We start from the raw sequence: 17,822 nt of genomic DNA, 5'->3' as shown, positions 1-17,822 counted from the left end.
GATCTGTAAAACATTTCTAGAAATCTTACAGTTCCAGAAATTATGGTCTAACTTTGAACTGTGAAAGAAAGAGAACTGATGATGCTCAGCCTTCCTACCTCTCCATGAGGTCCATTTTCTTTCTTTCAGAAAAATAGTTTCTTTTGTGAGTTAACAACACAGGTTAAATATTTAATGCTTGTTAGACTATAGTAGTCTTACTCTTACTTTTATTTTTTTTAAAGATTTTATTTATTTATTTGACAGAGAAAGACACAGCAAGAGAGGGAACACAAGCAGGAGGAGCAGCAGAAGGAGAGGGAGAAGCAGGCTTCCCACGGAGCAGGGAGCCCAGTGTGGGGCTCAATCCCAGTACCCTGGGATCATGACCCAAGCCGAAGGCAGATGCTTAATGACTGAGCCACCCAGGCACCCCAGTCTTATTCTTATTTTGAACTTCATATTTTACTCCCCTGGTCTTGGCTATTCTTTCTCTGTAAAACTAAATTAATAAAAGCATTTCTGAACATTTCTAAATTTAATGTGAAAATAAAAATAGGGACAAGCTAAATTGTTTTCTTTTAAGCTGTGTGCATATGGTCATATGCATATGATCACTGTGCCCTATTTTATATTTTTCTAAAACCTTGTGTGTTCCTTTAAATGGTGCTTATTATAGTGCTTCAGTTATTTGTATGTCTGGCTTCCTACAGGATCAAGTTACTCTGGCAGATCTTTAGATTCATTAGAAGAAAAGTTTTTTTTTTTTTAAATTGCTGACTTACATGAATCCTAGATTAGCCTCTAATTAATTAGGTTTGTCTTAAATGTTGATTTGAGGTATGGTCATTCTGACCTTAAATTAATGATGCACTTGATTCCCTGGTCCTATCAGCTTCTACTCTAGATGTAATGCTAGTTTTGAATAATATTGTCCAAATGAACTTAAAGCTACTTAAAATTTATGAAAGTTACTAACTTTATAAGGACTTTTTTCCTGTTTGATAAAATAGAAAAATGATTGCATTACTTTATGCTTTTTTTTTCAATTAGGAAATATGGAAAGTATAAAACTAGAGGTAAAAATACAAAAATAGAAGAAAAAAATGTAAATGTTTCATTTTTGGGGTGGGGCTATTATTCTATACTTCTCTTTTCCTGAGAGCAGTGGGAGAAAATGTCTTAGGAAAACAGAATGTGATATGCAACAGGAAAGAATGAAAATAAAGCTAAGCTATTCTCAAAGGATGTTAAGCCTTGATTTAGTAGTTGTCAGTTGGAGGTTTTCTTTTATTTTTCATCAAGCTAGAATTATGAATTCTTGCCAGTTCTGGGCCCACAGATATTTTTTATATATGGTGTTGATAATTTTTACATCAGTAGATAACTGTCCCTGCATTATGTAGCTTTTCCTCAAGGATTGGATAGCACATTGTCATGAAGCACCTCTATTACATCATAGTATGTTAATAATGATAGGTAATCTATACTTAGTGACTCTCCACCTCTCCTGTAGTATATTTGCAGAGAGATAAAATTCTCTGTCTCTGAATTACTCACTGGATCTTGAGTTTGTTGAGAATTTCCACTTGAGTGACCGACAGTACCTCAAAACTCAAAACCCAAACCTGATCTCATCTTTTTTCTCCTCCTCCCCATTGGTGGCTTGCCCACAGAGATCCTGCCTTGGTACATGACACCATTGGTACCTTGGTACATCCATTGGATTGCTCAGATCAGTATTATTCCTGGCTATGTCCTCACCTCACTCATACCCATTCAGTCATCAAGTTTTATGAATTTACCTTATATGTATATCTCAAATCTATTCACTTCTTCCCTTTTTATTACCATAGTTCAAGCCATGTTTATCTCTCTCAGTTGTATTACCACCATAGCCTCTTAAACTGGTCTCCCACCATCAGTGCCATCCATTTCTAATTGTTTTTACACTGTTGAGGTAATTTTTCTAAAACAAATCAGAACTTCCACTGTTCTGCTGAAGAACATTCAGTGGCTATCCTTCTCATTCAAAATAAAATCTAAATTCTTTGAGGTGTTTATTGCACCCTTCATAATCTGGCCCCTGCTACATGATACAGCCATATGGAGTGACGTGTAGTTCCTTGAAACCATACTGGGGGTGGGCATTTTTAGGTCTTGACAGACACTATTCTTTCTGCTTGACTAACTCCCAGTTGTTACTCATCTCAGCTTGGACTTTCTTCAAAAAGTCTTCATTAATATCCCAATATCATCTAATATTGGTTAGATATTCTTGCATATTTCCATAGTACTTTCTGCTTATCCCTATTTTACAGCATGTGACATACTGTGTTATTGCCTGTTTAGTTGTCTGTCTCCTAAATTCCTGGAGGGCAAATAAAATATTCTGTTGGCTGCTCTGTTTCTTTTCTTTTTTTCTTTTTTTTCCCCCTTTTTACAGTTGTCAACAACTTTGGAGCTACTTTCTTCAGGTCCATTTCCTTTCTTCTTCTTCTTTCCTTCCTCTCCCCCCTTTCCCCATCTTTCTTTTTTCTTTTTCTTTTTTTTAATATATTTTATTTATTTATTTGAGAGAGAGCAACAGAGCAAGCACAAGCATGGAGAGCAGCAGAGGCAGAGGGAGAAGCAGACTCCCCACTGAGCAGGGAGCCCGACATGGCATTCGATCCCAGGACTCTGAGATCATGAGCTGAGCCAAAGGCAGACACTTGACTGTGCCACCTAGGTGCCCCCCCCCCACATTCTTTTTTTTGTTCCAATTAAAATTGTATTTATTTTTTAACTTATTTAGACATTAAAAATGAAAAACAGTTTATCCATTTCTCCTACCACCCACTTGTGCCATGCCTTCTAGCAACTATCAATCTGTTCTCTGTATTTATGAGTTTGGCTTTTGGAAGTTTTTTTTGTTTTTATGTTTTGGAGTTTTTTGTTTTTGTTTTAGTTTTGTTTTTTTTAGATTGCACATGTAAGAGAAATCATACAGTGGTGGTTCTTTCTTCATCTGACTTATTTCACTTAGCATTAATGCCCCCAGGATTTATCCATGTTGTCAAATGGCAAGACTTCATTCTTTTTTATGACTGAATAATATTCCATCGTGTGTATATACCACAATTTCTTTATCTATTCTTCAATCAGTGAACACTTAGGTTGTTTCCATATATTGGCTATTATAAATAATGCTGCAGTGAACATTGGGTGGGGGGAGTATGTCTATCTTCTTTGTTAGTGTTTTTTCTTTTCTTCAGATAATACCCAGAAGTGGAATTGTTGGATCATGTAGTAGTTCTACTCTTAGTTTTTTCAGGAGCCTCTGTACTGTGTTCTGTAGTGGCTGTACCAGTTTACATTCCCACCAAAAGTGCACGAGGAGTCCCTTTTCTCTACATCCTCACCAACACTTGTTGTTTCTAGTCTTTTTGATAATAGCCATTGTAACAGTTATGAGTGATACCTCATTGTGTGTTTTTATTTTTTTAAGATTTATTTCTTTATTTTAGAGAGATCAAGCAAGCAGGGAAGAAAGAAGAGAGGTAGAGGGAGAGAATCTCAGGCAGGTTCCCTGCTGAGTGCAGAGTCTGATAGGGGGCTCAATCTCATGGCCCTGAGATCATGATCTGAGCTGAAATCAGGGATCAGACACTTAACTGACTGAGCCACCCAGGTGCTCCCCTCATGTGGCTTTTATTTGCATGTCCTAATTATTAATAATGTTAACATCTTTTCATGTACCTGTTGCCCTTAATATGTGTTTGGGAAAATGTCTGTTTTAATCAATATTTAATCAATATTTAATTCAAAAATTCCATTTTTGAATTGGAATTATTTGGGCTTCGTTTTTGTTTTGCTGTTCAGTTGTAGGAGTTCTTTTATGTTTTGTACTATTAGCCCTTTATCAGATACATGATTTGCAGATTTTATTCCATTCAGTAGGTTGACTTTTCATTTTGTTGATAGCTCCCTTTGCTGTGTAGAAGCTTTTTAGGTTGAGGCAGTCCCACTTGTTTATTTTTGCTTTTGGTGTCAGATTCAAAAATCATTGCCAAGACCTCTGTCAAGGAGTTTACGACCTATGTTTTCTTCTAGGAGTTCCAATGGTTTCAAGTTTTTAATCCATTTGAGTTTATTTTTGTGTCCAGTGTAAGATTATCATAGTCCAGTTTCATTCTTTTGCATACAAGCTGTCTAGTTCTTCCATCATTTATTGAAGAACCTGTCCTTTCCCCATTTTATATTCTAGGCTCCTTTGTCATAAATTAATTGACCTTATATGTGTGGGTTTATTTCTGAGCTTTCTGTTGATCTTTGTGTCTTTTTATTCCAATACAATACTGTTTTAATTACTTTATCTTTGTAATAAAGTTCGAAATCAGGGAGTATGATACCTTCAGCTTTGTTCTCCTCTCTCAAGAATCAGGCAGTGGGACACCTGGGTGGCTCAGTGGGTTAAGCCTCTGCCTTTGGCTCAGGTCAAGATCTCAGGGTCCTGGATTCAGGCCCACATCAGGGTCTCTGCTCAGCAGGGAGCCTGCTTCCCCCCTCCCCACCCCACCCCACCCGTCTCTGCCTGCCTCTCTGCCTACTTGTGACTCTCTTTCTGTAAAATAAATAAATAAAATCTTTTAAAAAAAAAAAATCCAGCAGGGGGTTTTATGCCTCCATAAAAATTTTAGAGTTGTTTGTTCTATTTCCATGAAAAATGCCATTGGGATTATGAGAGGGATTGTACTGAATCTATATATTGCTTTGGGTAGTGTGGACACTTTTAACAATGTTAATTTTTCCAATCCATGAGCACAGACTATCTTTCCATTTATTTGTGTCTTCCTCAGTTTTTTTTTTTTTTATAATTTTATTTTATTTATTTGACAGACCAAGATCACAAGTAGGCAGAGAGTCCGGCAGAGAGAGAGAGAGAGAGGGAAGAAGAAGCAGGCTCCCCGCCGAACAGAGAGCCCAATGTGGGGCTCGATCCCAGGATCCTGGGATCATGACCTGAGCCGAAGGCAGAAGCTTAACCCACTGAGCCACCCAGGCACCCCTTTTTTTTAAACTAATGTCCTACAGTTTTCAATATGCAGGTCTCTTACCTCCTTCATTAAATTTATTCCTGGGTATTTAATTCTTTTTGGTGCTTTTGTAAATTGGACTTTTTAAAAAATTCTCTTTTTAAGATTTATTTATTTTAGAGAGAAAGCACGAGTGGAAGGGGGAGAGGAAGAGGGAGAGAGTCTCAAGCAGGCTCCACGCTGAACACAGAGTCTGACAGCACTTGATCCCACAACCCCAAGATGTTTCTTCTTTTTTCTTGTTTTAATTTTGTAATAGTTCATTCTTCATGTATGCAGCAGCTTTTTGTGTATTGATTTTGTATCCTGCAACTTTACTGAATTTATTCTAACAGTTTTTTTATGGCTTTAGAGTCTTCTATATATAACATAATGTCATCTGTAAATACTGACAGCTTTACTTCTTCCTTTCCAATTTGGATGCCTTTATTTGTCCTGCCTAATGGCTAGGATTTCCAAAACTATGTTGAATAAAAGTAGAAAGAGTGAGCTACTGGTCTTTTTCCTGGTTTTAGAGGAAGAGCTTTTAGCTTTTCACCCTTGAGTATGTTAGCTGTGGGCTTGTCGTATATGGCCTTTACTCTGTTGAGGTATGTTTCCTCTATACCCACACTGTTGAGAGTTTTTATCATGCATGGATGTTGAATTTTTCACATGCTTTCTTCTGTTGAGTTGATCATCTAATTTTTATCCTTTATTTTGTTAATGTGGTATATCTCATCGACTGACGTGCAGCTGTTGAGCCATCCTGCATGCCTGGAAAAATCCCACTTGATCAGGGTGTATGATCCCTTAATGTATTATGGAATTCAGTTTCCTGATATTTTGTTGAGGATTTTTACATTTAAGTTCATCAGGGATATTGGCCTATAATTTTCTTTTCTTGTGGCATCCTTATCTGTTTTTGCTATCAGAGTAGTGTTTGCTATCAGGGTAATGTAAAATGAGTTTGGAAGTTTTCTCCTCTTCTGTTTTTGAAAGAGCTTGAGAAAGACTCAGTTCTTCTTTGAATGTTTGGTAGAACAAAACAATAAGAACCCATCATAAAAGGAAGAAGACCTGTGAGTATGCTGCCTTGTAAGAGACTACTTTTCCAAAGTAGATATGTCAGGCCACAAAACAAATCTTTTTTTTTTTTTTTTTTGGAATAAATATTAGGTGTTTGTTTATTGTACAAAGTTTCTTGCCATTTTTACTAAAGCAAATTTTTTTTCTCTTTTTTTAAATTTTTTATTTTTTATTAACATATAATGTATTATTAGCCCCGGGGTACAGGTCTGTGAATCACCAGGTTTACACACTTCACAGCACTCACCGTAGCCCAGACCCTCCCCAATGTCCATAACCCAACCACCCTCTCTTACCCACCTCCCCCCAGCAACCCTCAGTTTGTTTTGTGAGATTAAGAGTCTCCTATGGTCACAAAACAAATCTTTTTTTTTTTTCCTTTTTTTAAAAATTATTTATTTATTTATTTATTTGACAGAGAGAGAGAGAGAGAGATCAATCACAAGTTGGTAGAGCAGCATGCAGAGAGAGAGGGGGAAGCAGGCTCCCTGCTGAGCAGGGAGCCCAATGTGGGGCTCGATCCCAGGACCCTGAGATCATGACCTGAGCCGAAGGCAGAAGCTGAACCCACTGAGCCACCCAGGTGCCCCCACAAAACAAATCTTAATAGAGGAGTGAAATCATATCAGGCATCTTTTCCAACCACAGTAGTATGAAACTAGAAAATGGTTTTTACAAAAAGACTGGAGAATTCATGAATTTGTGGATATTAAACAGTATGCTGCTGAACAACCAGTGGATCAAAGTAGAAATTTTAAAAAATGCCTTGAAACAAATGAAAATGGAAATATGACAGATTTACGGGATACAGCAAGAGCAGTTCAAGGAGAAAAGTTTGTGGCAATAAATGCCTGCCTCTTTAGACAAGAGAAGTCTGAAACAACCTAACTTTATACCTCAAGGAAGTGAAAAAGCAACAAATGAAGTCCAAAGTTAGTACAAGGGAGGAAATAACAAAGATTAGAGCAGAAATTAATAAAATAGAGACAAAAAAGACAACAGAAAAGATTAAGAAAACTAAGAACTGGTTCTTTGAAAAGGTAAAATTGACAGGGACGCCTGGGTGGCTCAGTCAGTTAGGTGTCTGTCTTTGGCTCAGGTCATGATCCCAGAGTCCTGGGATCAAGGCTCCCGCATCAGGCTTCCTGCTCAGCAGGGAGCCTGCTTCTCTCTTTGCCCCTCCTCCCTGCTTGTGTTCTCTCTGTCTCTATCAAATAAATAAATAAAATCTTGAAAAAAAAAAAAAGATAAAATTGACAGACCTTTAGCCAGCCTCACCAAGAAGGAGTAAGGCTCAAATAAAATCAGAAATAGGAAATGTTACAACTGATAGCACAGAAATAAAAAGGATTAGGAGAGATTTGTTGTTGTTGTTAGGATTGGAAGAGATTAAAATAGTTACTTGCCATCAAATTGGACAACCTAGAAGAAATGGATAAATTCCTAGAAATATGCAGCCTGAATCAATACTAAATCATGATGAAGTAGAAAATCTGAACAGATGAATTACTAGTAAGGAGGTTGAATCACTAATCAGAAAACTCCCAACCAACAAAAAAGTCCAGGATCAGACTACTCCACTGGTGAATTCTACTAAACATTCAAAGAATTAATGGTTGCTCTCTTTCAGCAGTAACTCATATCATGTGTGGCACATTCATTCATTTAGTCTTCATTTATTCAGCAAATATTTGTTGAACACACTTTATATCAGGCAGTTTATTTTAATTTTTTTAAGATTTATTTTTTATTTGAGAGAGAGCACGAGCAGGGGGAGGGGCAGAGGGAGAGAATCTCAAGCAGACTCCCCACTGAGTGCACAGAGCCCGAAGTGGGGTTTCACTCGGGGCTGGATTTTACCACCCTGAGATCATGACCTGAGCCGAAATCAAGAATTGGACAGGAACCTACTGAGCCACTCAGGCACCCCTGTCAGTCAGTTTAGAATGAGTTGGTCTAAATTTTTTCTTTCAAAATGAAGTCCTGTTTGGGTTTTCAGTAAGTTTTTATAATATCAAGGAAGTGACTTCTAAAGATTATTATTCAGTGGTCAGTGTATAAATATATTTTCTTTGACCAGTCTTAGATAATCCCTATGGTTGATATTGTAGTGGAAGTTTAGCAGAAGTGTATGTATGTGTGTAAATAATAACTGAATACATTAATATAAGTATGTAATAGTATTTTGAATAATTATATTTTTTAAAGTTTCTAAGTATATAATTAGAAACACCTGATTATAGCAAGTCATGCTTTTAAAAAGCAGTGTTTTATTATGACTTTATTTCTGGATTCCCTACCTTAAAATATTGAAGAAAAAAATTTAAGTAAAACATTTAAAAAACATTTAAAATGAAATTTGTCTTCATTTCTGTTTATTCAGTGGATCTTTTTTAGTAGTTGGAAAAAGCTGTGGTAGTTCCCAACTGTGTTAGAAACAGTCGTCAAGTGTGGTTCTTTACAACGTGAGGCTGGGAGCTGTTTCTAAACACACAGTTACTAGCGCAGATTTGCTTTAAGTTTCCAATCTCATCTGTGGCTATGGGTAAGTAATGTGGAATATGTATAATATTTGTGGAGAAAAAAACTAATATAAATTAAATTCCATAAACTCTAACTTCAGGTTACTATATAACCTAAAGGACTTTGAACCCCAGCCAAGCAGTAGTATGTGCAGTAGTACATAGTAGTAGTTTTTTGTAAGCCTTTAAGAAAGTTAAGTATATAAAAATTAAGGTGTTCTTCTAGCTTCAGAATGTATATTAAGTCTGTTCTTTTGTTGAAATGAATCCTACTACAAAATTTTGGTCATATTTAGTGTCCTAGAGTTCAAAGATTATTTTTTAGTTAAAGAAGTGTGCTTATTTTCTAGACAGCTTTACTTAACCCTTAGCTCCTATTAATAGTGAAGACTCTGGTGTATTTGTATAGGGTTTACAGTAAAACCTAAAAAAAATTACAAAATGGAAATGTGTGTGTGTATGTGTATAGCATCCCTTTAAATTGCATGGTACTGTCTTTTAGAGGACTGAAAAGGGTTTTTTGTTGTTGTCGTTTAAGATTTTATTTTTGAGTAACTCTATACCTATAGTGGGGCTCACACACACAACCCTGAGATCAAGTGTCGCGTGGTCTACTGACTGAGCCAGCCAAGGTGCCCTAGAGCACTGATAAGGTCTTAATAAAAGTGTATGTTTGTCTCTGATTTTTTAAAATATAGCTACTAGAATATTAAAAAATAAATTAAAAATTACATATGTGTGGGTGCCTGGCTGGCTCAGTTAGAAGAGCATGTGACTAGATAGATAGATTTCAAAGAGCATTTTATTGTTTGTTTGTTTTTTAAAGATTTTGTTTATTTATTTGTCAGATAGAGCACAAGCAGGAGTAAGGGCAGACGGAGAAGCAGGCTCCATGCTCAGCAAGGAGCCTGATGTGATGTCCTTGTTCCAGGATCCTGAGATCATGACCTAAGCCAAAGGCACATGCTTAACTGACTGAGCCACCCAGGTGTCCCCGAGCACCTGTGACACTTGATACCTGGGTCATGAGTTCCAGCCCTGCATTGGATATAGAGATTACTAAAAAAATAAATAACTTAAAAATTACATACATGGATCACATGTATGTAATCTACTTAGATATCTTTCTACTTAGATATCGCTGGCTGAGTATTTCCTAACTGAAAATTAAATTTTCTTAAGTTATGGTTGAAATTGAGCATTTTTAGTATTGAGAATTATTTTTTATTAGTCTTAGATTACAGCTTGGCATCTAAATATTGGCATTCTAATATTAGATGTAAAGGTGAAACTAAAAGTTAAAAAAAATTAACAAAATGTTATTTTGAGGACTGACTTTTACACTTTGTTGTTGGAACAAACCCATGACTATACGTTATGATTTCTTGATTCTTGGATTAGAGGTAGTTTGACAGTTAACATTAACCATTCATTTTATTCATTGTCTTATTTATTTATTTAACAGTTTTGTTTGCTTGCTTCATGTGTGCCAAATCTATCATGGGGAATGCTTCTCCATAATTACAGGAGGAAACAAAAAATAATGGATGTGCATGTAAATGAGCTTATGGAGTTGGAGGTAGAACGAAATGAAGCAGTTCCTGTCCAGGTTTTTGTTTTCTGTAAAGTAGTATGTAAGGTCATCATAGTTTGCCACTAGTGATGGTTCCTAGGAAAAATTCCTTGAATTAAATAAAGCTAAAATATTCTCCTTAGATGTGAATCCACATTTATTGAGTACTTAATGGACAACAAAGTAGACACTGCGGAAGAATATAAACAAGAGGCTTTGGTGCACCTGAGTGGCTCAGTTGGTTAAGTGTTCAACTCTTGATTTTGGCTCAGGTCATGATACCAGGGTCCTGGGATTGATCCGCATGTCGAGCCCTATGCCAGAACTCTGTTCAGCAGAAAGTCTTTTGGAGATTCTCTCCTTCTCCCTCTGCCCCTCCTTTGCTCTCTGTCTCTCAAATAAATAAATCTTAAAAAATAAAAAAAGGGGCCTTGCCCTCAGGGCTTATATTTTTGTTAGAAATATAGCATAAACCAAAAAAGTAAGTAACAAGATAAGGCAGCTATGACATACAATATTACAAATTATTATACAATTCTACGGAATTCAGAAAATGAAAAGAACACTAATGACTAGATTTTTTCTTAAATCCTTCTCCTTTGCTTCTTATTATAATAGTGGCCAAGTGATCTTTTCAGAATAACCCCCTTTTTAAATACCTTCTAGCACTGTAACTTACTCTCAGAACAGTCAGTAGTAACTTATGAGAACTGTATAGAAATTTAGCATAGATTCTTTACCTCAGCACAAGTAAGAATTTAATACAGTTCTTCTAGAACTGAGCTTTGAGTGCTTCAGTACAGGACAGTGTTTACAAATGGGAAGTTGAGGTTATGGTGGCATTACACAATTCAAGTTATGTAGTTTCGTGTATTTGTTTGGTGTGAACTTCATGTTGCAGCTGAGTTAACTAACACCTTTTCTTTCCATTAGTACCTCTTAATTCCTTCCTTTTCAGTCTTTAATATTTGTTGTGTTGATGGTGAGAAGGAAAGGATTCTGGGGTGGGTGAGTGAGGTAGGTATCTCTAATAATAAGATCTATAGATTTTAAGTAGGAATGGGAGTGGGGTGGAGAGAGCGTTGTAAAGGATGAAAAGTTTTGAGAATATACTTCTGAGTGTTACAGAAACTGCCAGCAACATTATAAACCAGGCTGATAGAGATAAATCATCCCCACATGCATACACACTACAAACATATGGAAATGTAACACAAAACAAGAGCAAAACTGTAAATACATAGCTAAGCTCTAAAGAAGGAAAGAAGAGAAGGAAACCAGAAATGAGAGAAGTCAAATCAAAGCAGTAAGTGGGAGTTGGTGATGCTATATAAAATAGCGCAGAGATCTTTTGGTCCTGGGATATATCTCCTAAGGGATATAGGGCGGAGTTTTAGTGCATATATGGGGATAGGAGATATGTGGTCTTGGTTCTTTTCAAAATAGAGCTAGCACTAAAACCCAGGCATATGGCCTAGAACCTGAAACCTTAAGCAAAAATTTAAGTGACCAGTGATAATCTAAAAAAGAATATAAAGTAAGCTTGTGTAAAATTTTAAAAGAATTTTAAAAAGGGAGATGAGGCATGATGATGTAATAGGCCTATTTAAAAAAGAAACAATAAGACTTGTAAAAAGAAAAATCAACTTTCAGAAGCCTGCCTCCCCCTACCCTTCTGCCTGCCTCTCTGCCTACTTGTGATCTCTGTCAAATAATTTTATTTTTTTAAAAGATTTTATTTATTTTTTAAAAGATTTTATTTATTTATCTATTTGACAGAGAGGGCACAAGAGGGGGAACGGCAGGCAGAGGGAGAAGCAGGCTCTCCCCATTGAGCAAGTAGTCCAGTGCAGGACTGAGTCCTGCGCTGGACTAGGACCTAGGACCTAGGACCCTGGGATCATGACCTGAGCCGAAGGCAGACGCTTGGAGTCCCCAAGATCTTTTTTTTAAAAAAGGAAAGAAAATCTAGCAACAATGGTTAAGAACTAAATCTAAAATGTAATCTAAAAGCAAAAAGTTGAAAATACAAGATTGAAAAATACTAGGCTGACATAAAACACAACAAAAAGCTGTTAGGAAAATACTATCAGGCAAAAATAGATTTATTTTATTTTATTTTATTTTATTTATTAGAGAGCAGGAGCAGAGGGAGATAGAGAATCTCAGGCAGGCTCCACATGCAGTGTGGAGCCCAGCTTGGGGCTCAGTCTCACAGCACTATATCATGACCTGAGCTGAAACCAAGAGTTGGACACTTAACCAACTGACTGAGCCATCCAGGCAGCCCTCAGGGACAAATAGATTTTTAAGGCAAAGCATTATTAAGGATAAAGAGAACCATCGCATAATGATGAAATAATTCACCAGGAGGAAGTAATAAGGTATACAGAGCAAAATTTTACATACTACAAATAAAAGACTATCTACAGATATAGTGAGAGATTTTCGCACATTTTATTCAGAAGCTAGTAAATCAGATCATCACTACAATCATCCCCAACAAAAGTAAACACATAAATTTTGTGAACAACACAATTAACAGACTTGATCTTTTAGATGCATTTAAACTTTAAAAAATAGAACGTAGATGTTCCATTCAAGCACACACGAAACAGAAATTAACCACATACTAAGGGATGACACCACAAATAGGCATATCACATTGGGTACAGTACAGTTCATAGAAAACTTGCTTGGTTTTCCAAGTTTCATTTGAAAGTGCTATTAGTAGAATAATATTTAAATGAAATAATAGCAAAAACATTTATTGAACACTCAAATGAGCCAGGCACACTGCTCAGTGTTTTGTATGTGTTACTCTATTTAAATCCCTTCAGCAGCCCTGTGAATTACAAGATACTGTTGTCTTTAGTAGATGAGAGAAGTTAGGCTTAAAAATATTAATTTGCCCAAAGTCTGCTATTGGGAAAAAAACTCTCTTTTTTAATATTACACTGCTTTAAACCCCACCTTTTAAAAAACATCTTTGTTATTGTAAAATACAGCCAGGTAGAGAAACTCCTAATAAAACAGACAAAGAGGTTATCGAATCATTATTAAGGCATTGAATTATTACTAAAATTGGTATTTTAATACCAACAGGTCAAGGAATAGAACTTTGCTGGCCACTGCAATACCCTTTTGATTGCCCGTTCCAATTATAATCCTTTTCTTTCTCCCACAAAAAAGCAGTTTTATTATTTTTTTGGCTTTTTCTTTATAATTTTAATACCAGAGTGTACGTTCTTAAGCAGTATGCTTTAGATTTGCTTATTTCTTCCCCACTGTTTTTCCCATGCAGTTTATTTGTTGAAACTGTTAACAGTTTGACCATTTAGAGTTTCTTACAGGTTTGATCATTTTCAGATTAGGTATTTTGGCAAAACTTGGTGAGTGCTGTTGTGTTCTTTCATCAGGAGATCAGTTATGTCTGGTTGTTTTCTTTTTGTGATACTAGGAGCTATTGATTTTCTGTGGTTAAATCCATTAACTTTTAAGATTGCAGATTTTTATTATTTCTTCATTTATTAGTGAAATGTTTCTCTAGAGAAACTTCGTCTCAGCTAATACTTGATTACCTCGTGGTTCAATTTATATAAGAGAGGAAGAATAAATGTTTACTTCCTGTTTTTTAAATTTTTTTTAAAGTGTCATTACTCATGGATTTAAATACATTTTTTCATTTATTCTTATGGATGCTCAAATTATCCCATCTTTGGCCAGTAGGAGCCTCTTCAAGTTAGCTTCCTGCCATCATGGAGTTTACATATTTTAGTAAATATATGTATTTGTAAGCATATTTATGTAGCTTCAAAACACACACTAAACACATTGTGCTGTATATTTTGGGTTTTTAATACTATATATTAGCAGCAGTTCCTTATTAGTCTGTATAGAACTGCTTTATATTTTGTCTATTTGTCTAGACCACATAATAGTCTATTGAGTTTATTTAATAGTTACTAATGAACATTTTGATTATTACCCTGCAATATTATAAACAGTACTATAGTAAATATCCTGGTACGTAGTACTTTGCCCACATGCGTGAATATAGTTACAGAATCAATTCCCAGAAATGGAAATGCTAAGTAATAATGGCTCTTCCAAATTGCTGTCCTTAAAGCAATTAGAAACTTTTTTCCCCTCATATTATCCTTTGATGATACTAGAATGTGATCATACTTTTTGATCTTTGATAGCCTGCTACATAAAAAATCTCATTGTAGTTTTTATTAGCATTTAAACTTGATTCTGAGTTTTCTTTTCTTATCCTTGGCCTAATTCTCTATTGAATTATTCATCTTTTCCATACCAATTTATAGGCATGCAGATATAATAAGGAAATTAGTCTTCTGTGACATGTATTGCAAATATTTTTTCCTTATTATGTTGCTCCTTTAATTATGTTTACAGTGTTCATTTTCTAAGAGAATTTTAAAACTTTTTTTATATTACTCAAATCTATTATTTTTTTTTTAACTATTTATACTTAGAAGACGAGTAAAAGTACAGTACAAGGAAGGTTTTTTTCCCTTAGATTGCCTTTCAGAATTGGCCAGTTTCTTGTCCCAGCCTACCTTCTAATGCTTTAGCGTGTGTTTCCTACCAAAAAAAAAAAAAAAAAAAAAGAAACTCTCCTAAATCACTGTACTACAGCTGTTAAAATCAGAAAATTAACATTGACACATTACTGCCTTCTAATCCTATGACCCCCATTCAAGTTTCACTGATTGTCCTAAGAGCAACCTTTTAGCAAAAGGATCTAGTTCAGAACCATATGTTGCATTTAGTTGCTTTACCTTTTCTATGTTCTTTATCCTGGATCAGTTCCTTAGACTTTGCTTGACTTTCAAGACTTTGACAGTTTTGAAGGTTATTAAAACAAATTAGAATAAATTTAAGTTTGTCTGAAGTTTCTTCAAACTAGATTTAGGTTATATATCTTTACATTTAGGTTATATAAGCCAGAAGTGATGCAGACTTCCATTACTCTGTTTAATTATTTGATGAATCCCTCTATTGTATGCAACCAGTCTTCTAGTTCCACCATCCCTTCTTCTTTGTGATGTCCTTCTCTCCCTACTCTTGCTCTGACTCTCCATTTTAGGCCGCTCTCCCACCTACCCACACCCCACAGACTTCTGTCTTACTCTTCTTGAGCTCCAGCACTTTTTGCCACAGTTTGAGTCTGTGCACTGTCTGCATAGATACCCTTTTCGTCCTGCTTGATGTCTGATACCCTGCACTGAGCTGTCCCTCTCTGTGGACACTCTCCTCACCCTGCTTTGATTCTGACACCTTTTGCAAGACTACCTTTTCCACCCCCCACTTGGACTGTAACCATTGTGGTAGGAAGTCTTCCATTCCTGTCATCAAGTGAACATTCTCCTCACCTTTTTTTAAATGCCTTCCAAAATTTGTGTTATACGTCTTCTCCACTTTAACACTATAAAAAATAATTTTCATTTTCTTTTATTGATTTGACTTTTTTGTATTTAAATATATGTTCTGGGGCACCTGGGTGGCTCAGTCATTTGGGCGGCTAACTTTTGATTTCAGCAGCTGACTTTTGGTTTCAGCAGCTGGCTTTTGATTTCAGCTCAGGTTGTAATCTTGGGGTCCTAGGATCCAGCCCTGTCTTGGGCTCTGTACTCCGAGTCTCCTTCAGGATTCTCTCTCCCTCTGCCCCTCCCCCTGCTCACTCACTCTCAAATAAATAAGTTTTTTAAAAAATAAATGTATATATATGTCCTACTTTGAAATTTATTGTGAAGTAAGAAATGAAGTCCGGCATTTCTTTGAGATGTTTATCCAGTTGGCTGGGATATTATTTATTTGACAGAGAGAGAGTACAAGCAGGGGAAGAAGGAAAGGGAGAAGCAGGCTCACCACTGAGTAGGGAGCTGAATAGAAAGCTGCAGGGCTTGATCCCAGGACCCTGGGGTCATGACCTGAGTGGAAGGCAGCCGCTTACCGACTGAGCCATGGGTGCACCCCAGTTAGCTGGGATTACATATAAACATTGTATCTAAGGGCACCTGGGTGATTCAGTTGGTTAAGCATCTACCTTCAGCTCAGGTCATGATCCCAGAGTTCTGGGATCAAGCCCCACATTGGGCTCCCTGCTGAGTAGGGAGCCAGTTTTCTCCCTCTGCCTGCCACTGCCCACCCCCCCCACCCCCCCCACCCCGTCATTATCTCTTGTTATCTCTTCCCATCTCTCAGGTTAAAAAAAAAAAGGTGGTATCTACCTCCTCTCCCCCTAAAACATTTATGAAGTTTCTTAAAAGCATATTGCATCTAAGAGTTTTGTTTTTTTTTTTAAATGGGTGTCATTTTTCGTGTTGCTTTTGTTTATAACAGATGATGATGTACCTGCAGATATGGTTGCTGAAGAATCAGGTCCTGGTGCACAAAATAGTCCATACCAACTTCGTAGAAAAACTCTTTTGCCAAAAAGAACAGCGTGTCCTACAAAGAGCAGTATGGAGGTAAATTAAAAGTAACTGCTTTTCTTTTAGTAATGAGAGAATTGTTAGAAAGGGAAATGTCACCATTTTTTTTTATATAATGCTTATGTATGGTAAAAATATTTGCTTAATTAGTTTTCATTTTGTTTTTGAAGGGTGCCTCAACTTCAACTACAGAAAACTTTGGTCATCGTGCAAAACGCGCAAGAGTATCTGGAAAATCACAAGATCTGTCAGGTATTTCCTTTGAGAACACTAAGGGTTGGGTTAAATCTTTTTAATTTTGTTGGATACCAAAAAATTAAATATATTTTAATGGTGCATTTGGAATTGAGAAGATGATATTATAGAATAAGCATGAGAACCCTGACCTCTCACTCTTTTGACTTTATTGCTTAAAAGTACATTTTATTTAATTAACCAGATTCTGAAATGGTACATAACAGCTAAAAGAAAGAATACTTAAGTTAGGACAGAAGAAGGTTAATGTGTGTGTTATTTATCAAAGCAAAATGTTTATAAAATGATTGTCATAAAAAATCTATCATTAGATAAAATGAAAATTATGTTCTTTAAAGAGTGAGAAACTTGTTGCTAGCACAACAAATAGATTGTTATATTCTGTTCGCTAATCTCTTTACAGCAGCACCCGCTGAACAGTATCTTCAGGAGAAACTACCAGATGAAGTGGTTCTAAAAATCTTCTCTTACTTGCTGGAACAGGATCTTTGTAGAGCAGCTTGTGTGTGTAAACGCTTCAGTGAGCTTGCTAATGATCCAATTTTGTGGTAAGTGAAATTTTATTTCTTATTATCTTGAGATACATTATTTGCCAACCCAAATGCTAAAAGATGGTAGGGAAGTTGAAATGCGAGTTGGTAGTTATAGTTGGAATAAAATTAGAATGCTTATAAATTCCAAGTTACCTATTTATCACAATGTAGGTGGTTGGTCCAAGCAGCATTTATAAAATAATAAATGAAGTACTTTCTGTGCTACTTATCAGTTGACTAGCAACTGAGTGGTTGTGGGAAATGTTTTTCATTTAAATTTAAGCTTTTTAGAAACAGAACTATGTCTAATTTAAAACAGGTAATTAATTCAATCTGATAGTTTACTGTGAAAG

The 17,822-nt window shown here is 36.0% G+C and overlaps 1 protein-coding gene across 1 annotated transcript in view; it reads left to right on the top strand.

Moving 5' to 3' along the window:
- The window catches only part of FBXO11 (F-box protein 11), an 86,369-nt gene that overhangs the window by 42,232 nt on the left and 26,315 nt on the right, over window positions 1-17,822 (top strand). Inside the window, exons 2-4 of the mRNA XM_080813521.1 lie at window positions 16,590-16,717; window positions 16,852-16,933; window positions 17,340-17,484. Of these exons, the coding sequence (XP_080669647.1) occupies window positions 16,590-16,717; window positions 16,852-16,933; window positions 17,340-17,484 (355 nt within the window). The remainder of the gene's footprint in view (window positions 1-16,589; window positions 16,718-16,851; window positions 16,934-17,339; window positions 17,485-17,822) is intronic.

The sequence above is a fragment of the Martes martes genome, assembly GCF_963455335.1.
Source record: "Martes martes genome assembly, chromosome: 9".
Taxonomy (NCBI): Eukaryota; Metazoa; Chordata; class Mammalia; order Carnivora; family Mustelidae; genus Martes; species Martes martes.
The sequence above is the reverse complement of the archived record's forward strand: the minus strand, read 5'-3'. Positions and strand labels throughout refer to the sequence as shown.